At 39.3% G+C, this 26612-nt stretch overlaps 1 protein-coding gene across 2 annotated transcripts in view; it reads right to left on the bottom strand.

Annotated features, from left to right (window-relative positions):
* AQR (aquarius intron-binding spliceosomal factor) overlaps window positions 1-26612 on the bottom strand; it is a 123760-nt gene that overhangs the window by 84860 nt on the left and 12288 nt on the right. For both annotated transcript variants that reach the window (XM_048852358.2, XM_048852357.2), the window contains exons 6-15: window positions 26091-26231; window positions 22324-22392; window positions 18871-18971; window positions 17944-18020; window positions 15107-15171; window positions 10871-10987; window positions 7134-7247; window positions 5985-6088; window positions 4374-4476; window positions 2544-2664 (exon numbers count right to left, since the gene is read on the bottom strand). In XM_048852358.2, the coding sequence (XP_048708315.2) occupies window positions 2544-2664; window positions 4374-4476; window positions 5985-6088; window positions 7134-7247; window positions 10871-10987; window positions 15107-15171; window positions 17944-18020; window positions 18871-18971; window positions 22324-22392; window positions 26091-26231 (1012 nt within the window). The remainder of the gene's footprint in view (window positions 1-2543; window positions 2665-4373; window positions 4477-5984; window positions 6089-7133; window positions 7248-10870; window positions 10988-15106; window positions 15172-17943; window positions 18021-18870; window positions 18972-22323; window positions 22393-26090; window positions 26232-26612) is intronic.

Raw genomic sequence — 26612 nt, 5'->3', positions numbered from 1 at the left:
CACACAATGGGGTTACTGACAGACAGTATCCTATAATACCCTGAAACACCCTATGGAATTAAGATTAGCTTCATTTAATTAAGTTTAACCCTAATTCAGTAAGGTTTATACCTATCGTGGCATTGCATGTACCTTCTCTAATAGAAAGTGGGGGGAATGCTAATATACTTCCTCTGTTATCAACCCTTTGGAGCACCCCCAGAGAGATATTCATATACTAGTTCAAATTGGATTCTCCAGGGACCAACCAAGAAAAAGGGTTTTTGGATAAACATGCTGGCATAAAACTGGCCCATGGCCTTCTTCCTGATCCACCAAATAGGCAGGAACCCTGGTCCACGGACCCTCTCAAGCACTCAGAAGTTAAGAAATGCCAGAATTAAGAGTGAACAGGCAACCCTAGTTCTGGCATTTCCTACTTTTCAGAGCTCGCCTTTGCAACCTTAATAATGTTCTTTTAACGAAGTTTTGTGTGCGCAATTAGAGACAAATTGTATAAAGGGCTGACAGCAATTCAGCATAGCATCTTTATAACACAGTATACAATATTCATATTTTGCAAAGTGAAAGCATAAAACAAGCAACACAGAAATGAGTAATTACACAGGACTACAGAAAGTTTTTCCAGCCATCGGTTAAAATTAGTGTTTCAGTTTACCAGTGTGAAAATAAGTCTGTCCATTTTTGTTGCATATATCGTTAAGAATCCCATATACCAAAAGGTATAAGAGCATCTGAAATGGAAGTTTCACTAAAAAGGGCATCATTGAAATAAGGATTTCTACAGACTCTCCACTATGAGAAGCAGCACTGATGGACTTAACTAATCTACATTCTGCTGGCAATGAAAACTGTTACTGTATCTATTCTATTCCATGTCACCCCTTGGCTTCAAGAATACAGATAATTTTTCAGGCTTAATTTTCACAAGGCGTTCTCCATTTCTGTGTGCAACAACTCATGTACACACTGCTCCTCTGCCCATAGTAACAGGTTTTGCACATGACAATTCTATCTGTTGTGATGGAATCTACCACAGCTAACAGTGCACAAAAATGCATATGCAGGTGTGTACAAACACAAATATGTATTAAATAACTGAAGTGATTCTCTGAAACATGTCAGACTGTTTCAAAGAATGGCCTTCCACTGGAGTCTGTATAAGACTGTGTTGTTGGAGAAAGCTGTACAACTGCATGGCCTTGTACCCAGTTAAGAATGTCGTCTGTTCTGGAATGTAGCCAGCTTGTTTGCCTGATTAAGAAGAAAACTTGATTTTCAAGCAGTTTAAATATTACCTTCCTGGAGAGAATAGAGTGTTCAAGTTAACACGGCAGTTTCCAGATATCACTGCTATAAGGAAAAGGGAATCTCTTACTCTGCAGAATCTCAATCATGTTACAAGACAAAATACTGCCATAATACTAGTGCTGTTATCAGTGTAAGTTGTTATTATTCTGCTCTGCGTGCGCTGATCTTCAAAGAATATCCATGTGGCTATTCAAAGTGGAATTTTTTGATTGCTTTTTAAAAAAGAATTCAGATGTAAAAAACCAATTTCAGTTCAGAGAATGATCATGTCCCTAATTTAAACATCTTCCCTAGACTGTTGTGTTCTCCACCTCAACCAAGGAAGAGATATAGCTCTACATTTCCTAGCAGTGGCAGAGCTCTAGGCTTTATGGCATTACTTAGCTGACAACAGGAACACGTCTGTGCCAATGAGGGAAGAGGTTAAACCGACATTAGAAATTCCACGTATTCCCTAAACATTCTTAGGGCACCTGACTGCCACACAGACTATGGATTCCATTCTGAAGTGCCCATTGGTACAATTCTGCGACAAATGTAGACTGGTGCTTTTATCCTTAAAACTATATAAATTGGTTCACTGACAAGCCATTACTGGCAAACATAAATATTTAAAATATTTTAAAAACTAATCCCCAATATTGAACATAAGCAGTTCTATAGTGCAGATGTTAGTTTTCAGGATATGTATTAAGAGTTTGGGATTTCAATTTAAACTGAAAGTGACAAAACCTCACCACATGAAACTGACTTTTCAAGAATCAATTTGGAAAAAGAGCAAATTCTTTTAAAAGAACTCAACAGAATTCACTTGCTGCTCACTGTCAAACTATGGCATGACTCACTTCTCTCTCAAGCTCTCTACAGTTCACTTCTTGGGAGCAGGTAGTAGCAAGGTAGAAAGCAGCTTTCTTCTGTGCTTATATACAGATAGAGCAAATGAGATTGTTTTATGATTTACTCCAAGCTTTTATTCTTCTTTTTTAATCTATGTTTATCTAATTGGTAACAAAGACATTCATTTCAGATCAAATTTATGCAGTCCAATTCAAATAAGCCTATAAACACAGATTTTTTTTTTTCTTGGAAGTTAAAAGGCACTAAAGTAGCCAAAAGTAAATATTGTCCAGATTTAGAAGCTGTGGAATAGTTCTTAATGAACCAGAATTAACGACAAGTCCTTTGAACTATGAAGTTTTAAGAGCAATCCAAATATATCTCAACAAATATACCTTCTCCAGAATAGTACTCAGTTGGGACAATATTTTCATCCCAAATAATCTTCTCAGTGGGATACAGAGGCATCTGGTTAAGCTGCTGAATTTGAGATATTCGACGTGCATGACGAGACACCTAGGAAAGCGAAAGTGAACATTTATACCAAAGCCTAACCAAGTCAACATTTTTCTATGCAAGTGACAAATAACATATAAGATGGTCATCCAGGAAGTGAACATTAAAAAGATCACGTCTTCAGCTAACACAACAAGCTGAAGTGATAAAAGTACCTTAAGACTTCAGAAATTAAAAAGTTACCTCCAAACTGTCTATGTTTTATTTTTCTTCAATTAATCAATCAATCTTGTTTGTACATTGAAGGAAATCATAAGATGTATTGCTAACAACGTTGGGCTATTTCTTCAAAAAACAATGAAAGAGGTCCCACTTTACTAAGATGACAAACAAGCTCAGGTGTAATTTTAAGAGGCCAGGTTTATGCCTCTTTGAAAACTAGGCCTGTTTAATAATTCATTAATTAATGGTCTCATCCAAAGTCACCTGTAATAAAAACTCCCATTAACTTCAAAGGGTTTTTGGATCAGGCTCTTGGAGAGTACAGGTGGTATCCAACGATGCATTATCAAACGCAAATGAAGTTATACGACTATCACAGAAGAGTTAGCATGTAGCTCAATGGAATCGGATCATCAATAGTTCAAGCGTGGATCTTAATACTGCACATCCCACTATAATCTGGATGTCCTACTTTTAACATTACTCTTTGAAAACACAGGAGAAGAAAGGTTCTCTTTCCCTATTAAAAATGGCATAATTTGTTTTCAGTAGTTTTAAACAGCACCAAAAAGGTATGAAATGGCTGAAAATATGTAGTCAAATTTCCCTCACAAGGTTAAAATCTAAACTGAAGATGAAACAAATTTTCGACTATATTTTTTCTGAACACCAATGTTTACCTATAGTAGTTAAGTCTGATACTTTACACCCAGCAATAAATATTTATATCCAGTGCCTAAACAGAAAAATGTATCTGATACTACTGCAGCCTGTTTGAATAGGCTTTGTATTAGGGGGATCATTTCACAATCTGACTTAAAACTGCTCATACAATAACATCAAGAAAATATTCCAAATAATTTTAAAATATGATCAGCTACAGAAAAGTCAGCCTTCAAAGAGGAAATGGAACAATGGATATGTTGAGAAGCGTCCCATCATTACAACACAGGTTAGAGTTCCTTGCTCAGATCAATATCTACTCAAGTGAATTTCCCCCCCCCATTTCTATACTCCTGTGGAGATTTTCAAACCTGCCTATGGGATCTGAATGCTCAATTCTCACTTTAATTTATGGGAACGGAATGTCTACATCCCTCTAGACAGCACTGGAAAACAAAATCACAGCCTAATTATATTTTAAACAGGTCTAAATAACTAAGGACGCAGGTATAATGCAAGCATCTACACATGCTGTAACAACTTTCATGATACGTGGACCTTAAGCAACTGCTGAAGAAACACTGGTAACAGTCCTCTAAAGTTGCCACTGTTCAGACACACCACCACTTTCCCAGAGGAGTCATCTTTTTCCCTGTTTGAAGATTAGTCATTAATTACTAGATTTAATTCACATCTGTTTCCAACTCACTCAGTCATCATACTGCTGTAGTTCATAAGGCACTCCTAACTGTGAAAGCCATCATGTGGTTGGCAGCATTAGAGCTGCAATTGCTGTGATTTTATTCAATTTTAGGAAGTGAATGCAAGCTTTCTTGCGAGAAAAAACATAGGTGATAAATGTAATTAGCATGTGTGTGCTTTACCAGTAATTCTAGCAGAAATTCTTTGTCATAGCCTGTATCTTCCCCTTCAGGTAGAGCCGGTAACAAGCAGAGGTATGATGCCACCTGGTGGAGTGTGTTTGGGCTGCATAATATGGGGGGAGGGAGGAAATACAAAAGCCACTGAGTGATTTTTTACATTTTATAAAAACTGCTGTTAAATCTTCAATTTTTTTTTTTTGACAGTTTCACAGTTCAGGTAACACAATCAAGAAAAAACCTTAGAGAGTCTTAAAAGTTACGTAAAGTTTTTATTTAGTTGCTTTACCTGGTAATTGCCTAGAGGAAATCAGCACAACATTTACACCACAGAAAGTGACTAAGAAATAAAACAGATACAGCACACCACTCATAAAGAATTCAGATACAAAAATAGGGAACATAATCAGAACTTCCAGCTAAGATTTTCATTTCCATATATATTCACATATATTTGAACAGACAAGACACGCTGCCTTTAATATTTGCTAAAGTGGTCAAGCTAAAGCCCAGGGTAGAGTCTGTGTGTTAAAGGCAGAGTACCTGTCCACATTAGACTTTTAAAATGTGTTTGCATGTTAGCCAATACGTACTAATATCATACTTTTAAACGTTAGTCTAGAAAAGTCTCCATTTTTCAGGATGAAGCTATTATGTTTGAACAGGAGAAAGCCAATTCTAACAAGTAGTTCAAGAGAAGATGGTTTTTTGTTCACTGCTACTGCTATTGTTTTTGTTAGTTTTACTAAGACTAAATAGTGGGAAAATTTACAGAATGACAAGACAGGCAGAAAGAAAGCAGTTTAACCTATCCTATAGTATCAGAGATCCCAGAATTGCATTAAGAATTGTTATAATAGCAGGCATAAAGGCACTCCCAGTCAACTTACAATACTTATTCTGTAACTACAGCAAATATACACAATGTTACTTGTATGAAAATGTTTGAACTGTAACTAAGATTAGTGAAAAGCATTTATATTTTTTCCTGTTTCTTTATTTTATGCACTTGGCAGAACTTTGGGAGAAGGAGTAGCTCCAACTCAAATTCCCCCAGTGATTTCTGTGGGTCTTTGATGCAGCAATAAGTAAAGAAAAACATTTTGAAAATATCATCAGGAAAACCTGAATTATTGTAAAGCCATAAAAAATGGCAGGACGACTCACTGGCATGTATAGTTCCAAAAACTATTAACTCTTCTACTTTTAAAATGACTAGATTTCAAATCGATGGTGTTTCTTTCACTCTACCCAGAGATCAGAATTAAGGGAAAGATGCATTTTACAAGCAGAAAGTAGCAACCCAGCAATAATAAATTAAACTTCACCACACCCAGAAGTGGCAAGTAGTCTATGTACTAAGTTCCACAAATGAATAAACTGAAGCACAAATGATTTGCCCAAAGTTACCCAGCAAGTCAGAAGCAGAACCCAAGAGTCCCAACCCCAAATGTCTTCTTCAAACCAGGAGTCATAATTTGCAATGTCACATTTAATTACAGCATTACACATGTATTACTATAATATACATAAAAAGGCTAGAAGACTAGTAACAAACAATGGAGAGAAATAAACTTGAAACAGAAGAACTGAATTTCCATCTTTATGGCTTACCTCAGGGGTCCACACAGCTTTTCCAATGAACCACGAGTGTCCACTGCTGCCACATTTGAAAGTGCAAAATCGTATAGTTCCGGGAAATGTGCAAAAGCTGCTCTCTAGAAAAGCCCCCCAAAATTTAATGAGAGGTTAAATTGACGTTTTCGGGGGGGGGGGGGGGGGGGGGGGGGGAGGATTGCTCTGACAAGAGTTTATTAATAAGAGACCATGAACATGTAAGAACTCCACCTTCCTCTGTGCAGCACCTAGCACAGAGTGGGCACTACTGGAGTAAAAATAATGAAAAAGCAACTATTTTTCTGCTTAGTAAATGTGACATACAATTCTTGTTCTTCTGAGATGTATTTATTTTTCTAACGTGTCTGATAAACACTAGATGTTTTGGCATTATAATAGCCTCCTAATTGGCAGTAATGAAACTTTGGTAGAGACTGACAAGGTTGTGAAACTCCGGGATTTCACTCACCAAAGTTCATCTAGTTCTGAACTTTAAAAGACATGAAAATTTCAGTGAACCTCCGGAGGTGCAATTCAAAACTGCTGTGAAAACCCAAAAAGAAATCTCTTCACAGTCCTAATTAGCACCATGTGAAACATGCATAACGCTCTTGTGAAAAGTCCCATAATAACCACAGGTAGTGAGGATGTGGTTTATATCTCACCTGAAAGACAGCACTATTAGCAGTAGTATGCTGAGTACTTATTCTGAGGAAAAGTGACATCTGTTGCATAACCAATACCACTTCCTCCTGTACCTAGGTTTCCCACACAAATAAGTCTTGTGGAGACTGACCCTTTTTAGTTAATGAGTTGACAAGATCAAAACTGGAGGTGGTATTGTTTTGCTGAAACAGATAATAAACTTACTAATATTGACTGTCACTTTAGTTAGGTTCTCTGCACATACACACAGGCTAATTGCTCTTTTATCTGCTCATGCAATTCGAAGTGTGTGTTATATGAAGTTCTTCAGAATATTTTTGAACGAAGCTATGCAAAGTTAGGAACTGAAAGACTAGCACCATTCCTTTAATACAGCAGAAAAAAGCAAGATGTTTCCTTTTGGAAAGACCAGAATCACCATCTTATTTGCAAATTATATTTAAAAAAATATATTAAAAATGAAACTCAGTGTTTGCCTACCTGTAAGGAAGTAATTCTATCATAGTGAATTGTAGTCATCTCATTTTCTGTCAAAGCATTCCCAGTCTGGTCATTAATTTCAAAGCCGGTGTAGAATTTAAGCATGTCTAAAAGCTGAAACATGATACATGTAAATTAGTGACGTATGAGAATGGGATCAGCAACTACCATATAAAACCTTGAACAAAAAGAGATGGAACCTAACATCTGAACTTCAGGCACCCCTGTATAATATATAATCTTACCAAGATACCAATAATCTAGACAGAGAAATATGCATGGACTGATCATTTATATGTTTTGTGCATTAGCCAAAAATAACTTGGCTAATTTTAAATGAGATTCTATCATTTAAACAAACAAATTTAAAATGAGATTCTAGCTACAGTTTAAGAAAGTCCTAGCAATGTCCATAATACCTATCTCTGTATGCAGAGAGTTGTAAAATATTTCATATGGACACCCCTATATTGAATTTACATCCACATGGCCACCGACACATTACACTGAATGCCATTCATACGAATTCTTGTAAAAGGCTATACATGCAAATAAAAATGAACTATTCAAATATCACTCGATACATGTACAATGCAATGTTCCACATGTATGCACAATTAACGTCAAAAGTGACAATATATCTCATAGCAATGCAAAGGCTACAGTTCCAACCACAAAATAAAGGTACACTATGGAAGTGATCTCTTAAGAGACTAAAATAATTACTGATTAGCTTTTTTATCAAGGAAATTCTCGTAGGAGCTGCCAAGAGTTGAAGCTGAGACTCGTTACATAGGGAATTTAGCTGAACTGCCATGAGATAAAGCTGCCGAGAACATCTTGACAACAAATAACTTCAAGCACATAAAGTGAAGTTCTAGTGCCTCCGATACACGCAGAACAAGTGAAAAAGAAAAGAACGTAACCATCTGCCATGAAGTGATGAGGTATAATCTGGTAGGGTTTGCTTCGATAGTATCATAATGAAAAAGTAGAATTAATTTTTGAATGCTGCACTGGGATCATAACCACCCCTACAGTAAAGAAAATTAAATGAGATTAAAATAAGCAAGAACTTCTTGAAACTGCTGGCACACTGTTTGCATAGATACAGAGGCCTGGCACACTGACTGTACTGCTATATACTAAGGGGTTACCGGCCAGCCTGTTTTGGCCACAGAAGGCACCTTTCTTTAAAAAGAATGTAAACCCCATACAGCACCTCTGGAGGGCAAAGCTCCTCCTATCAGCAGAAAGGCTATATCTGGATACATCCAGGTAACAAATGAAATTTGCTATGAAGGCAAGGCAATCCAGCTGAAAATGAGAGGATCAAAGTTCACTCTCCTATGAGTGGTCCAGGACAATTGCTACAGATACTGGTCCTGAAAATAGAATATCAGGGTTGGAAGGGACTTCAGGAGGTCTAGTCCAACCCCCTGCTCAAAGCAGGACCAATCCCCAACTAAATCATCCCAGCCAGGGCTTTGTCAAGCCTGACCTTAAAAAGCTCTAAGGAAGGAGATTCCACCACCTACCTAGGTAACACATTCCAGTGCTTCACCATCCCCATAGCGAAAAACTTTTTCCTAATATCCAATCTAAACCTCTCCCACTGCAAATTGAGACCATTACTCCTTGTTTTGTCATCTGCTACCACTGAGAACAGTTTAGATCCATCCATTTTGGAACCCCCTTTCAGGCAGTTGAAAGCAGCTATCAAATCCCCCCTCATTCTTCTCTTCCGCAGACTAAACAATCCCAGTTCCCTCAGCCTCTCCTCATAACTCATGTGTTCCAGACCCCTAATCATTTTTGTTGCCCTTCGCTGGACTCTTTCCAATTTATCCACATCCTTCTTGAAGTGTGGGGCCCAAAACTGGACACAGTACTCCAAATGAGGCCTCACCAATGTCAAATAGAGGGGAACGATCACATCCCGCAAACTGCTGGCAGTGCCCCTACCTATACAACCCAAAATGCTGTTAGCCTTCTTGGCAAGAAGGGCACATTGTTGACTTATATCCAGCTTCTCGTCCACTATAACCCCTAGGTCCTTTTCTGCGGAACTACTGCCTAGCCATTTGGTCCCTAGTCTGTAGCGGTGCATGGGATTCTTCCCTCCTAAGTGCAGGACTCTGCACTTGTCCTTGTTGAACCTCATGAGATTTCTCTTGGCTCAATCCTCTAATTTGTCTAGGGCCCTCTGTATCCTGTCCCTACCTTCCAGCGTACATACCACTCCTCCCAGTTTAGTGTCATCTGCAAACTTGTTGAGGGTGCAGTCCATGCCAACCTCCAGATCATTAATGAAGATATTGAACAAAACGGACCCAGGACTGACCCTTGGGGCACTCCGCTTGATACTGGCTGCCAACTAGACATGGAGCCATTGATCACTATCCGTTGGGCCCGACAATCTAACCAGCTTTCTATCCACCTTATAGTCCATTCATCCAGCCCATACTTCTTAAACTTGCTGGCAAGAATACTGTGGGAGACCGTATCAAAATATATCAAGAGGACTCAAGCCTTTCTAGCTTTGACAGACTTCAAGATAAAGGACCTGAGCAGAAAAAAATTCACATCATTCTGGTTACCAGGTCCTTTTTCATTTCAAATTGGAATTGATTTTAACAGCTGCTAGCCTATTAAATTTAGAAATGTTTTCTTTACCAGCTTTCTCATGGTGTAAAACATTGACAACTACCAGTTTGTGAAATATTAACTGCTAAGACCTTGTCAGCACATTAAAAGAAAAGAAGGACAGCAGTTAGAATAATGTGATTCTAAAGTCAAATTTAGTAGGATGTTCATTAAGCCTTGTCAGTTTTGGAATTCACTCCCGAGCTATCTGGAATCAGGGCCTGCAGCAGAGCTAGTCTCCACCCAGCCTCATCAGTACAGGCAGCCTGCAGCTGGTGGCCTGACTAGTTACACAACCTGATTGGCTGCAAAGGCCAGCAGGCCAACTCTTAAGCCAGCAGCAGCAGCTCATTGCTTCTCCATGCTCATACCCACCACTGTGCCCACTCCTGCCTTGCACTCAGCCTTTCCTCTGTCCTGCCCCTGCCTTGAAACCCTCCTGGCTGATACCCTGCTCTCTACAATTCCTGACCTCCAGTTTGACCCTCAGCTCCTGTTCCTGATTATGGACTACAGTTCAACTCTTGGGTCTGGTACCCAGTTTCTGCCTTCCGGTTTTACCCTTGGCTTTGGCTCTGGCTGCTAGGCCAGCTGCCCCTCCAGCCACGAGGCCAGACTGCCCTCATCCCATTCAGCTGACACCTACCTTTGGTCTAAAGTAGCCTAAACTGTTGAACTTCAGGGCACGCTACATAAACCATTCATTTCCTATGGCTTCTGGGGAGGACTGAGTTGGGCAGAAGAAAATTTGAGGTCACAAATACAGCAAAAGATTTAAACTGATTTTTGTTTTCTCTGTGTTAGGACACATTGGGTGAATGTTGTGTAGACTATTTTAAAAACTGCTCAAAACAGAGACAAGGATATAAAACACACACTACACAGGTAATGCAAAAATAATGTTTTGAGGATTTAAAATAAATCTGTGCACAAAGTCTACTCAGTAATAATCCAATTTTTAGTTTATTTCCAAAAAAACGTGACACAAAGTAATCATTTTCAGCAGACAGACAGATAACATAAGAAGAGGCAGCAAATATTTTGAGCTGCTTCAGAACTAAAGCGCTCTCTTCAGTAAGATCAAAACTCACCTGGCAGAAGAGATGGCCCTCCTTTTCCCTTTTAGCAAGGCTAGAGAGGTAACAATGAACAACAAGGTGGGAGTCATCTAATACTGTATTAAACCACCGCCGTGTGGGAAGCAAGGCCTAAAATAAATAACTTGGCATTAGTAGTAGTCTTAACATACATGATTTTGAAACCCATGGCTTTCCATATATATCTTCTCTGCATTTCAAGACGGCGGGTCAGGACAGTCCTGCATCAACAGATGGTGATGGTTATTTACATAAAAGAAAATCTTCCCAGAGACATCTATCCTAGCATGCAATTCACCTGTGCTGACTCCTGTTTAAGTGAGTGGATTTTGTGCAGGTATCTGAATCCATGAGGGTGGAGCCTTTTACAGGATCAGGGCCTCAGAATGCACACCTCACTATTGAGGTGTATTTGATTTGTTTGATTATTTGTATTTTGTGTTTGATTAGCAGGACAAAGAAGCAATTATTTTATTAACGATATCCTTGACCTTCATATCTGTTGTACAATGCAAAGAGGCTTTTTTTGAGAGCATTTTTTAAAAATGTAAAAGCTGAGTCATTCCCTTATATTGTGTGCATATTTTATTTTTAAATTTAAATACTATTCAAGACTTGTATTTCTCATGCCACCAATATCAGTAAATGTACTTCGCTAACTATAATAAGATGATAATCATTCCATTAAACTTTACTAAAAACAATGGATCTCACAATTTTTCACATATTAAACTATTTAAGCCTTATTAAAATCCTTCCTGATGTAAGGGAAAAGAGAGAAATGACTTCACTCCCACCACTGAAATACAGATATTACTTTTGTATATTATTGCAGCTGTTCAACAGCACATATTAGGTAACAGTTTAGGACAAGAAATGAAGAATACCATACTCAATTGAAAATAAAGATAGAATTGAAGCAGCCAGAATGTAGTTACCACCACTAAGTAATCAGAATAAGGGGGGTGGAGGAAACAGTATGTCAGTGCAGTAAATAATAACTGTCATTCATAGTCACACACACACACACACACACAAAAAAGCCATCAGTCAAACCACTACAGTTTCCTTCAAAAACATATCATTTGCAAGTGGCAGAATGGCCAAGTAACTTAGATTCAACTGTAATGGATGTAATTTAATATGAAATGCCCTGCAGGAGGCAGAGGCAAGAGAGACCTAAAATGTATGTAAAAATACTCCATTCACATGGGACATGCTACAGAGAAGAAAGAACATGATGGCTTTTTATAGCTAGTTTCTAGTTCGCCCGTTCCAAGCAGTACAGCAAGCTTCACAAACTATTTGAACTCAAACTCTCCTGTAATACACATAGTAGAGATAGCAGACACTAAATTTACTGCTTCTTGGCCTTTTGGCTAAGATCCAGCATTGTACCCCAATCTGGGTCTATGCTGGTTATGTATTATGAACGTATCTTGTGAACCTTGTAACTGATACTTGTAATCTCTCATAACTCAAGCCTGACCCCAGATGTACAGTACCCTCCTTCTTAACGTGTATAAACTTGATTTTAAACATTAGCTTTAATAAAAATGTCCTCTCTCCGGGGACAGTGCCCTGTACTTTCAAAGGGGTGGCCCGGATGATCTAATTAGTCTTTTGTTACTAACTGCTATGATCCTAGGAAACTAGGGTGTTTAGCAAACGGCGAGTTAACACTTATATTACTGTATCAAACACTAAATCACCTGTACTTATGGTTTCTGTAAGTGCCACCATCATGATCTTTACAGAGTTTAATGAAGATGAAGTAATTTAAAATAAACCTACTATTTATAGTGAAACTATATCAGCATCACTGATGTGTGAACTAATGCCTTTTAATTTTCAAAGTAGCTGAACTAGAGAAACCCAGAAGAATGTCACACCTCCAGTACTTGCAGAGATCATATTTTATAGAACCTCACTGCCCCCTGGGGTTGTTTTACAATACACTGTACTGCTTTTGTGGCAGGAAAACAAAAAAGTCTTAATTTCTGAAGTAATTTGGCTGTAGTAATAGAGTAAATCATGGCTTTTTTTGATACCTCAAATGATAATTAGTTAATTTGCTAAGACTATAAATACATTGACAGAGGCATAAAAATTATAAGTACAACTAAAAATTAAAGGAATTTACAATTAGAATTTTCCTCTGAATTTCCCTCCTACAGTTAACCAAGGTATCACTTTGCTAGCTACATTCTGAAACAGCATACAGTTGGTAAAAAAAAAAAAAAAGGACATTGTGAACTTCACACTACAGTAAATGCTACTTATTAGCAAACCCCTCAGTTGACAGCAAAAAGTTGCCATTATCCAGCAGTTGCCAATAAGCAGAAGGCAGGTTTGTGGGGCTATAGCCAGGGAAGGAAGCACTGGGACGTGGGCAGGACGAGAGCAGAGATATGTGCCATACAGCTAGCTCTGTGGGCCCCCCTGGACCACCACTTCCCATGGAAAGCCCAGGCATCTGAACTACTGCCCTGCCCATAGCCTTCCCTCCAAGCTCGAATTCCAACAGGGGGTTCCCCTTTGGGCAGGGATGCAGGAATCCCAGCCACTTACTTCCTGTGTAGTCCGCAAGTGCAGGAAGGTTTGAGGGGCTGCAGCCAGTGAAGGCACATCCCAGAGCCTCCTTCCCTAGCTGCAGCCCTACAAACCTGCCTGAGTAGAGGCATATCTTCCGAAAAAGAGTTCTCAATAAGTGGCATGCTATTGCCAAAATCCAAATCCCATTAAAGTCAATGATGGACCGGTTCCCAGCAAAATGTTGCTATTAACCAGAAGTTGTTAATATCGGGGTTACTATTAAGCAGCATCCACTGTATCCACAGAAAGATCAATATACAACATTTTCCTATTACAGCCAGTGAGGGAAACCAAGCCAACTGTAATCCCATCCAACGAAAGGTTCTGTGACAAAGCAGTGTTTTTCTCTGCCTATCAAGCTTGTCATGAACACAGCAGATATTGAAGTGAAAGTCCTAACCCCATTCAAGTCAGTCAATTACAAAACTTCCACTGACTTCAGTAGCACCAGGTGTCTGTTCACCTTTGCTCATACCAGTGGTGCAGCATAGCTGCCGCTATGGCAGGCTCCCTGCCGGCCCCACACCGCTCCCGGAAGCAGCCAGCGCAGTCCCAGGGGTGGAGGGGTAGGGGTCTCCCTCCGCACACTGCTCCTGCCTGCAAGCACTGCCTCCGCAGCTCCCATTGATCAAGAACGGAAGGCTGTGGCCAATGGGAGCTGGGAAAGTGAGTGAGGGTGGGGTAGAGCAAGCGGCCGGGGGGGTGGGGGGAGGGCTGGGAATGGAGTGAGTGGAGTGGGGCCTCAGGGAAGGGGCGTGGAATCTGGGAAGGGGCGGGGTAGATCCTGGATTGCCTTTAAATTCAATCAGTGAATTTGGGCATAAAAAGGTTGGAGACCACTGCTCTAGTGCCATGACCACTGCAATTTAATGAATCATCATTTAATCATGGTGTTAATAGATGCAGTCAATACCTCTTCCATAAAGACTCATTGGTTTCACACATCAGTTGCAGATTGAAGTTTCTAAATCAGTGCTTGCAAACTTCTCACTGATTTTGAAGTCTTGTTGTATAGCATTTCAGGCAGCTTTTTTTAAAAAAAAAGGAATTATCTGTGCTTTCTGAGGCTGCAATTGGCAATCCAAAATGTTTCAGATGGCCCAAGGTACATTAAGAGCACAGCTCTTGTAATGGATCCAAACCTTTGAACATTCTTGTTGTTTTCCAGAATTATTGCCTCTGCTCCAATCACTGTCTACTTGTTTTGGGCAGTTTAAGTTCAACACTTGCACACACTGGCAATCTGCCCTGCTTATAGTCAACAATGATCAGTCGTCTATGCAGCTGCCATGGGGCAAACCCCTAACTATAGGCAGGCAAAGCCACTGTTTGCATGGGTGCAGCTTACCTCATTTTAAACTGGGGACATGCTTCACCAGTGCAAACTGTGGATTACTGCGCGAAGAGGTCTGGTTTGGCAAGTCTGTGTCAGTGCACAGGACGACACACGCTAGGCTATTTACAGACAGATTTAGTAATACATTAGAAAATTTTGTTCCCTCCAGACATGGAGATTGAACCCATTTCCATCTGGACTAGTCTATGTACAGTTAGAGGTAAATGAGCAGTACATGCTCAGAAAATATTCAGTATGTTCTCTCCAAAAGCATTTGCTTTGGAGAGACACTATCTTACCTCTAGATCTATCATGAGTTCGATGAATCTTTCACAGTAATGAACTCTGTCCATGGAAAGAGGACCTAGGCACAAAAAACAAAACATCCCTGCAACTCATCATTTATTCAACATCATTGTTCCACCACATTTCAAAAATTAAAAATATTTCACATTTAAACAAGAGCTAAAAAGCTGAAGCTCCCACAGCAACACGGCTATTAGCCAATAATTAACATTTCTTAGAGACACAAGGTGGGTGAGGTAACATCTTTATTACCTCACGCACCTCTTCTCTCTAATATCCAGGGAGCAACATGGCTACAACAACACTGCAAACATTAATGTTTCTTAGCATTTAATCAGTATTAGATTAATAAAATTACGGGCTCATTCTTCCATTATTCTGAAATGCTCCCCCAAAACCAAAACAGATTTTCAGATGGAAAGAAGTCAGAGGCTAAGATATTCAGAAATAACTAGTGAGTTTGAGTGCCTCAATTTAAGATTGGCCAATCTAACACACCATGAAGGGACCAGATTTTCCCAAAATGCTGATCACCCACTCTTCGAAAATTAGGCCTCTATAGTATTTCAAACCTGAGCATGCAAAATTGAGGCTCCTAAAGTCACTAGTCACTTTAAAAATTCTTGGCCGTGACTTTTTTTTTTTTAATAAAAGGACTTTACAATTTCAAAGCACTCAGTTCTGATTTTTGGAATTACCTATTAGAGCTCAATTATGGATCCTAAGACTCGGAGTCACACTAGGAAGTAGAGGAAGAACAAACAATAAGCAGCAAAACAGTTATCCTCTTAAGACTCCTGGGCTGAAAGACCTGCTGTTCACATCTAGCAAGTGTACTCAACTTTAACACAGAGCACCCATTGGGCTTCCCAGTGCCTGCAAGCAAACTTTGGCTATCCATTATAGGGCATAATTAACATTCAGAAGTAATAAAGGACAGCAAAACAAGAAACTAGATTTCACTTGGAGAAAACATTTTGTTTGATAATTAAATTTGAGATGCAAGTTATCCTTGGACCAGTCACCTTTAAGTCCTTTCCCCTAGCCTGACTGTATAATAAATATATGCATACTGTGGCAATGCACTCTCATCAAATAATACAACTGCATTTCCATAAACCAGCATATGTAGGTAAGAAAAGCGGTGTGAATCCAGTGCACGGAGGGTACAGAAGCACGCACAGGATTGGGGACATTCTGGAACCCTGCTTCAAGAGGATTACCAATGGCTCTGCATAGTAGCTAGGTTTGGAGGTTGACAGCAGTTGGCCAGGGAGGATCAAAGTCAATGGATCCACTACTATACAAATCCAATAGATTTTGCCCCTTGACAAACCAAGGACATTGGAATGGAAATAGCTGCAGCAGCAGCCACAGCTTGGACTGTATAGCGGAAGATTCTTTTCCCCATCCCTCACGGAATCCCCCTGCATCAAGCTTGATTATTCTAGATTGGTGCAGAAAACAGCCTTAAGCGACACACACAAGGTCACACAGCAAGTCTACAGCACAGCTGTGAATCATAAGGTTTTATTTAAATAAAGCTTCTCCTGCTAAGGTATTAAGATAAAAATGTAAAAGATAAGCACAAGATATAAATATAATTAAAATACAATTAAAAATATAATAAACCACTATAACTCAAAATTCAAACAAATAAAACCAATCACAAGGCTCCAATATAAAAAGGGAATAAGGGCATGGAGAAGTGGGCCAAAAAGGGGGCCAAGACTAATCTTTCTAAAAATAAACTCTCAAATGAAATAGCTTTGACTTTTTTTTATTTTATTTTATTATTACAGGGAAGAGAGATGAGCCCTGACAGATGTCGATGTTAGTGATCTAGGAAGTATCTTTTCCACTTTCCCTGCTGCTTTACAAGATGATTCACTAAGGGTTACACTGACCCAGATGAAGGAGGCATGAGCAGAGCAGTCATACAGGAGCCTCAAATAGGCCTGTGGGGAGACTCTTAGAATCACACCAGTGAGGAGGGTACTGGGTCTACATTAATGAATATTCAGTTTTCTAGTATCTTCCAAATGCTAGGAATTTTGGACTTATAGCAACCTAATGCACTACTACAAGCTAACATTTTCCAAAACTAAGAACAGGGGTCCTGAAGGAGCTATAGCCTAAGCTGATGCTGAAATTGTAGTAATAGCCTTTATTGCAGGTTTAACACTGCTTCCTGTACTAATACATTTTCCTTCAAAATTGGGCATGCATATTTTCTTGTCAGACCAATTTTCTGCTGAAGACACATGAAACCCCACTTTTCATATATGTTTTTGTTCTCCTTACTATAACCCCACAGTACTGAGAGTGCAGGTTAATGTTGTGGACTTAAGTTCTTTGCTGAATGTGGGACTTAAGTATTTGCTTAAATTCTGTTGTCAATGGGACATAAATCCTTTGTTGAACAGAGATGAACTTCAGCACATGTCTAAGTGCTTTGCTGAACTGGGGACTTTGTTCCCTCTGAAGCTTCTGGCACTGCCAATGTCAGAAGACAAGATACTAGGCTAGATGGACCATTGGTCTGACCATGCATGACCATTCTTATATTATTACAACCGAGAAGAAACTCTGTAAAGTAGCATTCCAATTTATTTTATTTTAAAAAAATATAGAGATTTAAACCCCCCCGAAGACAGATCCATGCAGGCAGATCCTATATCACACAATTTCTCACTGAAGTAAATGCCCAAACCTATTGGATCTGATGGAAGGATTGTGGCCTTAATAGTTGGTTTAGCACCACAGGAACTTCTAAATGATACCTGAAAAAATACACACATATTATATACATGCATGCACACAAAGTTACCTGAATGGGGTATTGATTTTAGCACACAGATAAATTTCTGGATGAGCTGTGAAAGAAATCTTCTCTCTCGATATGCCCTAAAAATCAGACATAGGATCAAAGTATTAATATTTCATAAATGCTGCCTAGAAGTATGTTACATTCCTTATTAGCATAAGAGGTTGTAAACTGAATGTAATTTATATCCAGGGTACGTTTATTTTACTAGAATTGTTTCTGGGAACTTTGAAAATTGTACCTTAACTCTTCCGCATCATTTTTAAACAGCAGCAGCAAAACCAAGATATTTTTTGTCAGCAATCATTTTCTCTTATCACCAATCAAAGTGACTTACCACTTAGCATAGCCAGCATTTGTAACTTTACTGCAAAGAACTCACTCACTGATTACCACTTTACCATTGAGTCACAGAAAGTACCAGTAAGTGATCGCAATGCAGACAGCAGGTAACTACTGATGCATCACAGATGTATGCTGCATCTTATGCACAGCAGAATGTAAGTGTTTAGAACAGTTAATATTGCTGGGTAAGAGATACATAAACTTCTTCAAAATACACCATTAAGTGTAAGCAATAAGGCTTCAATAATTTCTAAAATCTGTGAGAAAGGGAAATATTTATTCATCAATTATGTGGAATGTTAATGTTCTTTTTCGGTTTTCATCATATAGATTTTTTCAAGATCTGGTTAATCTGTTGATTAATTGGCGATGATTCAATATATAACCCCTATAAGCATTTCACATGGGATAATCTGCTGGAATGTTGTTCTATAACGCTGTGTCCAGAAGCAGTGCACTGTCAACTGCTGATTTCTGTCACTCTAAGATCTATTTAATTCAAACAGATTTATCTCAGGAATACTAAACTGAACCACTACATTACATGCTTTGAATTTAACATAAAAAAATGTTTTTATAACATACTGCATTCGTGTCTTTTCATCCATTTTCTCATCATTCTTCTTGATCAGATTCCAAAATTTTCTAAGCTTTGGTGTCTTTTTCAGTTCTTGTTCCAGACGTGCCTGAAAAGGTGAAATGGTATTTAGCCACCAAAAACAATTATGAACTCGCTTTCATTATACAGGATAAAAATTTAGTTAGGAGGAAAGGGGGAAAAAATGTAGCACCATGCACAAATAAAAATCTAAAACTAGCCATCCAAGAACATGATCAGGTTTCCCCAAACCTTTTCTCAAGTAGTACCTCATACAATCAAGGTTATAACACTTTATGATAGAGACACATTGCACGAATTAATAATCTACTGATTAGTCAGACCTCGATGGTCTGCTGAGAGTCTTTAGAAAAGAATCATCTTCCAATATTCACATCCTGAGATAAAACATTTTTAGAAAACAACAACAGAAAACCTCACTACCAAAAAACCTTGAAAATCTGGTTACTATTTATTGACTTAATCGAAAGATCTGCAGGAGTGAAGCCCACAGAGTATTTTTGGTTTATGAATTAATAACCAGTGTAACCGAGTTCCTCCTCTACCTTGGTGGGTCTTGTGCTTATTGGCGGATTTGCTCGCCTTGGAGCTTGACGGCAGCCCTCAGCTTGGCCGTTTTACTGAACCCACAGTCCAGGTCGACTCCTCCTGTGTCTGACCAGGAGTTGGGAGGATTTGGGGGGAACCCGGGCCCGCCGTCTACTCCAGGTTCCAGCCCAGGGCCCTGTGGAATGAAACTGTCTAGAGTGCCTCCTGGAACAGCTGTGCGACAGCTACAACTCCCTGGGCTACTTCCCCATGGCCTCCTCCCAACACCTTCTTTATCCTCACCATAGGACCTTCCTCCTGGTGTCTGATAATGCTTGTACTCCTCAGTCCTCCAACAGTCTGCGTTCTCACTCTCAGCTCCTAGTGCCTCTTGCTCCCAACTCCTCACACGCACACCACAAACTGAAGTGAGCTCCTTTTTAAACCCAGGTATGCTGATTAGCCTGCCTTAATTGATTCTAACAGCTTCTTGATTAGAACACCTGCAGCCAATCAGCCTGTCTTAATTGTCTTCAGAAGGTTCCTGATTATTCTGCAACCTTCCCTGTTACCTTATCCAAGGAAAAGGGACCTACTTAGCCTGGGGCTAATATATCTGCCTTCTATTAGTCTCCTGTAGCCATCTGGCCCGACCCTGTCACACCAGATAGTAATGTCTCGTTTAGTGAATTTCCTTCCTTTTGTGTGGTTATTTTCAATTGTTTGTATTAAGAAAAAAATGAAACACCATACTCTACTGTATATTAACTTTCCTTGTCTGTAAAAACAAAATTTTTCAAAATACACAAATACTTTTTCCCTGGGAAAAACAAAAAAAAAATAGATCAAGTATAAGCCATCACAGACCATTCATTACAAGAAACATAATGTACTAGAAGCTCATTAATGAAAGTTAAGCAGTGCAAGGATCAATTGAAGCATACAGGAACATAAAAGTGAATGATCATGCTATCCTTAGCTATAATAATTAGAAATAACTCATTTGGACACCCCAAAAAGATTTTAGTTAATATTGCATTTCTCTCACAAAATGACATAGGAATGTAATACACATTAGCTCAGTATATTTATTCAATTAAAAAATCATTACGGTTGCAAAATCAAGCACTCAAAAGTTAGGAAATGCCAGAAGTAAAGTTTCCCCTATGGAAAAATAGTACATGATCATGGACTATCATAATTCATACACACAAGGGGGCTAATTTAAGATTTTATGGGCCACCTTAATTCAGACTTATCCTAACTTCTGAATTCTTCACTTTGCAATTATATAGAGGGTGGTTTTGCATGCAATTTCCTAGGTTTTTAAAAAATGCAAACTGAAAAGAGAAATTTCATCATGTGGAAGCTCACTGACTCCAACATGGTTCATCAGTATGGTTAGAATCTTTGGACACAGGGCACAGAACTGTGCCATTTAAGTTAACAGATAGTATATAGAAAAGGAATACTTGTGGCACCTTAGAGACTATGCTCAAATAAATTTGTTAAAATTTCATGAGCTACAGCTCACTTCAGCTGTAGCTCACGAAAGCTTATGCTCAAATAAATCTGTTAGTCTCGAAGGTGCCACAAGTACTCCTTTTCGTTTTGCATATACAGACTAACACAGCTGCTACTCTGAAACCTGTCAGATAGTATATAGGTTATCATCATCATCTGTGTGAACCAGCCTCTATAGGGAGATTAGGTACACACTTTGCCAGTGTGTTTCAGGGCTACTTGCTGACAGCAGTGGAATAGAGACCCAGGAATCTTGGGTTCTATTCCAGATTCTGAGGATAGGGTATCTAATGCTTACAAACCCTTCTGTCCCTAGCCCCTCCAGTGAGTCCTTATCCACGTCTCCCTGTCACCTCACAGCTCCTCACACCAGTTCCAGTCCCCACCACAAACATACACATCTTGGTTCTTGATCCCAGACCCAGCTCCCCCAACTCAGCTCCATATCGCAATCCCTAACTCAATTCTTACTCTCTTCATCAGCTCTATCCACTAGTCTCGATCACCACCCCACCACCACCACCACCCCCCTACATTCCTTTGCATTCTAGTCAGGCTGCATTCCAGTCAACGCCAGCAGGGGAGCATTAACAACACAGGAGACATTCTCTCTGCTTACAGTTCCTGTTGCCACAGTGGCCCCCTGGCTGCCAGACAAAGCAACTGCAAGGAAGGTCCTTCTTAGCCCCTACAGGTGCAGCCTAGAGCTGGAGCATGCTCCATACAGATGGAGTCTACAGAGAATTTAGCAGTCACAGTAACAGGTACTGAGCATATGTAAACTGAGGTTCATAACTTGGCCAGATCTGAGCCCTTTTCACAGGGACAGCAGAAAGCACATTCCTGACACCAGGGTGATCTCCCCTGACAAATTTCAAGTCCCTGTTCCAAAGCATGGAGGTGCTAAAGTTTCTCATATGATTACAAGAATGTTTTAAAATGGTCAAAACAATGCATTTTTCCCTGAGCTAGTTCTGAGAAACAGTTGATTTGTTTTTGCTGAATTTAAAAATTATTATTATTAATAAGACACCTGGCATGGAAGATCTCTCAACCCGACTGGTTAAAGTTTGACAAAAAGTTACAAACAACCAAAAACAGGTCTCATAATGGAAAGTATTAGGAAACCTTAACTGCAATAATTGCTATCCCTGCCGCCTAGAATACAATTAAACTAATTTTTGTAAAAGGATGTGGTAGGTCAAGTAAAGAGAAAGTTCTGGCAAACGTAAAGGAGTTTCTTTTTAAAAGCATTGCATAGGATTTTAAAGTACGTGTCTTCCATTAAAGTTAATGGACATTTCATACTTAAAGCCTTGTGCACTCTTTGGAAGGTGTTTTGCCATTTTTTGTGATAAAATACTTACATGTTGTAGGCCCATCCACATTGGCAGGGAGATGAGCTGCTGCACCTGACCCCTGATCAAATCCACTTCCTGTTACAAGATATTAAACAGAGAAGTCAACTTAGAGCATTTAAAATCTGTTTACAGAAATATTATCTTGCAAGCATATTCCTAACACCTTTATGGGCTCTACCCTTCACATAAAAAAAATACACACATTATTGTAGATTTAGAAGGTTTCAAACAGTTACGAAAGAGTTGAGCTCTACACAATGCCATGCTATCTAACAACAGTAACTGGATTATTTTAGGAATCTTCTGTTTTGGTTTGCTTTCACAAATCCTCTGTCAGTACAAGACACTTAAGTTTTCTATTTAATCCATGAAACCCTTTTACCTAACTAACTCAAAGCAGTGTGTCCAACTTAGCAATTGTCACTAGATTTAGTGACTTTTTGGTTTCCCGAGCAAGAAAACAAGTGTCAAAGTGACCAGTGACAAATCTAGCGATTTTCACTGCCAATTACAGTGACATTCAGAGAAAGAAGTCACCAATAGGTATAGTCACAAAATCATTCACAAGCAGCTCAACAGTATTAATAAAATCCATTCCATGCCCTTCTTACTACATTCTGTTGCACACCAAGTCAACGTCATTACGTCTCAATTGAGCATTTCCTTGGAAAGAATTGCATTCCAAGGCTTCTTGGGCTAAGATCACTATAATCTGCAGGCAAGGAAAAGAAGTTTGTGGAGGGTAATTAAAGCCAGGTGCACTTTGGAGAGAGCAGCACATTAGCCAGGGCTTGTTTTTACCCAAATGTGTTCTTGCTTGCTGCTTCATAGTAGATAGCACACCCTGTAATGCAGGGAAAGAAGGCTAACAAATTAGGCAGGGTGGGGGAGGCAGGTTAGCTAGCAAGGAGAGCCACACTGATGGAATGAGACAGGGCCATGTGCCCCAATGGGGCAGGGGAGGCACTGTGCCTCTAAGCCGTTACTACAGGATCAAAGATGGAGTTAATTTGATTTCAGTTCCCCTTTACTCCTTCCCTTGGGTTGGCCTGGGGTTAGCTGCCGAGCTGTTTTCAGAAATGAAACCCTGGAAACAGGGGGAATGGGTCTGGCTAGCAGATTTTTGTTTTTAAATCTACTTTCTTGGTTCCCTGCAGCACTGAGCTCAGGTCAGGCGAATGCCCTCTTCCCCCTGGTTCTGAGCTCTCCCTTTCACTAACCTGTCAGCTCAAATCCAGGATGGCAAGAAAGGGAGGCTCAGCTGAAATTAACCTACCCCAGCCAACCAGTGCTGCAGTATACAGAGCGCCTTTCCCAATGAGCAGAGGGCTGAGGTTTCCTTCCCAGTGAGCAGAGTGCACCCTCTGATGATGACTGTGTACTGTTGTAGTTGCAGCAGAATGTAGTAAGAGCAGCATGGAATGGATTTTATTAACACTATTGAGCTGCTTGTCAATGATTTTGTGACTATACTCGCCTGTATATGTGGTGTGTGTGTGTGTTGAATTCTTTGGAAATGTTGTTCGGTGACATTTTTGACTCCTTCAACAGCTACATCAAGTGACTTTTCAAGGTCTGTCTGGTGACTTCCTGCTATATGGAGTTGGCAATTCAAAGTGAAGACAGACAAGATGTGACATGACCATCTCAATCACTCCCTATGCTCAGTGACAGTGAATGCTCTCCACATACCCTAGTAGCAGCACAAGCCTCATTTGTCTCATGACTCCCATTGCTCCATTCACTCCCTCACAGTTTTCCTCAACCTGATGAGAGGATTTTTTTCTCCACTCAGAATAGAAGCTTCTTATAGCCTCCCCAAAATCTGAAAAATCCTCCCTTGACCCAACTTCCTCTTAATGCACCATCTATAGAATTACCGAATGCTCCATCTACAACTCTGCCCTTGCTCTCCACCCACTTAGTTTTTGCCCTTTCCACTCCACTGAAACTGCTTTCCACCAAGGTCTCCAATGACCTCTTTCTAGTCAAGTATGAGAGGCTCTACTCTATCTTTGACCTTTCAGACCTCCACAATTTAGCATATGCCTTCTTAACCACTATTCTAAATTTATCTTGTTCCCTATTCCATCTAAGATTCCAGCCTACATCACCAGTTTGATCCCAGTTCCAGTCTCCTCCCACAAGCACCTTCATAATTCCTTCCATACTGTGCTATGCATATGGAACATCCTCCCCATATTAGTCCATGAATTCCCACCATGTTCTCTTTCACAGCCCTGAAGATCTACTTTTACGATGATGCCTTTGAGAAAAATGTTAACTCGTAATAGCTAAGCAGAAGAACAACAAAGACGCCTAATACTTATCTTATTTGCTTTCTTACAATATATTTTTACAAAAAAATTAAAACCACCTAGTTATGCACACATCTGGTCAAGGTAAACACATTTTTATTACTGTTTCTCTTAACCATTCTTTCCCATTCCTTCTGGTCATTACTTCTTAGATCCTGTCTTAATTTTATCGTAAGTTCTTTGGGGGACAAACTATATTTTAATCTATTTCTACAGCACCTAGTGCAATACATGTAGGCTTGGAATGATTAAATATTGTATCTCTAAACATCAGTAAAAGTTGATTTCACCATACACACATAACCCAATCAAAAATAATTTGCATCACTGAAATGTACACTGAAATATACAAATAGTCAAAGAAAGAAAAATGCTGCTTGAGAATAACTTAAATTTAACTCTAAGGATATTTACTTTATACTTTGACTTGTGAACAATTTGTATTTTAACAGTTATAAAGCTTTAACTTTTTGAATCTCAGTGATTACTGTCATTAAATAATTATTGTCTGACCCTCCCCATAATGTCCCGCAACTATGAAGATGTAAATTGATTAAAAAACTAAAAAAAAAAAAAAATCCTTAAAAATAAATATTGTATTGATATTATCCATAAAAAAAAAACAAACACCAGAATTCTCCCAAGCTTAACTACAACACTGAATTTGATTGGTGATTTGTAGGTGAAAACATAATACAAATAATGAAAAACCATCACCACCATGAATGACGGGGGAGCAACATTTCAAATAATGTGTGCGTGTAGAAAACTTATGCTCCAGAGAAGCCACACACTGGACAAAAGCTAGTTCAGCATCAAACATCCATCGTATGTAAAATGCAAATTGCACCAAGTTATAATCTATAGTTTTATACTGCTTCCACTAGAAACTAAACACATACTTTTGTGTGTGCTTTTTAAAGCAACTATTAGTGCGGCAATATATTAATAACTAGAACTGGTTAGAAAGTGAAAAAAATTGCTATGTCTTTTTTCGATGTTTCATCGAAATTTCATTTACATGGAAGTTTTCCATCCAGTTCTTAAGACACAATTATAAAATAAAAGCACATTTCCCAGTATAATATATAGTTATAAATTTTACTGAGCTTAAGACTCAAATAACAGTCTTACGCTCTCTTAAGTCTTCTATAGTACACACTCCACTTATTACAGCAATAAGTGTCCCTCTCCCAACTTTGAGATAAGACACTGCATCCCCTTGCATGCCCTTTGCCATACCAGGAGTCAGTAGCTGGAAGGAGGGAGAAGGGAATGGAAGAGTACACAAGGGCCACAGCAACTACCACAACCTTCCCTACTGCACCCAACTCCTGAGGATAGGAATTTCAATGTATGTCCTATTTAGCAGACTCACCAATTAAATCAATCCAGCTCTCACCTGGAACACTACAACCATATGGAAAATATTCAAACATGTTCAGCATAACTTACTAAACTGTTGAAGCAGTGATCAAGGAAGAGAAGGAGGACTGTCTGTTCATGCAGAGACAGTTCACTGTCACTCTCATCTAATGATGCTTCCAATATACATTTGAAAAAGAAAGGAAAGTGCTCTGGCTTCTTTTTGAATGTCTAGAAATAGAAGGGAAAGTTGTATTTTCAATTAGCTCCAGTCAAAACTATTTACCATCTAAAAAAAAAAAAAAAAAGAAAAAAAAATTTAAATTCCTATCAAAATCCACACATGAAAAACATTGTGGCTGATTCTCTGCCCTACTTTGGTCCCTTTATGCTTCTTACACAGTACAAATGGAGCACAGATTGGCCATATCTTCCTGTTCCAGAATTCCCATGGTGTGCAGGAGTCTCCAAGGGCAGAGCACTGGCTGGCTTTGACACACACTTTACCTCGTTTGTGGCCCACGTGATGTGCTGGGGAGGAGGTATGTCAGAAACCTGGCAGGAGTACTCCATGTTTTGGTTAGGCTCAGCTAGCAGAGGGGCCTATGGGAC

This window comes from Caretta caretta, chromosome 6 (genome assembly GCF_965140235.1).
Source record: "Caretta caretta isolate rCarCar2 chromosome 6, rCarCar1.hap1, whole genome shotgun sequence".
NCBI classification, from domain to species: Eukaryota; Metazoa; Chordata; order Testudines; family Cheloniidae; genus Caretta; species Caretta caretta.
This window is presented reverse-complemented; position numbering and strand designations above follow the sequence as displayed.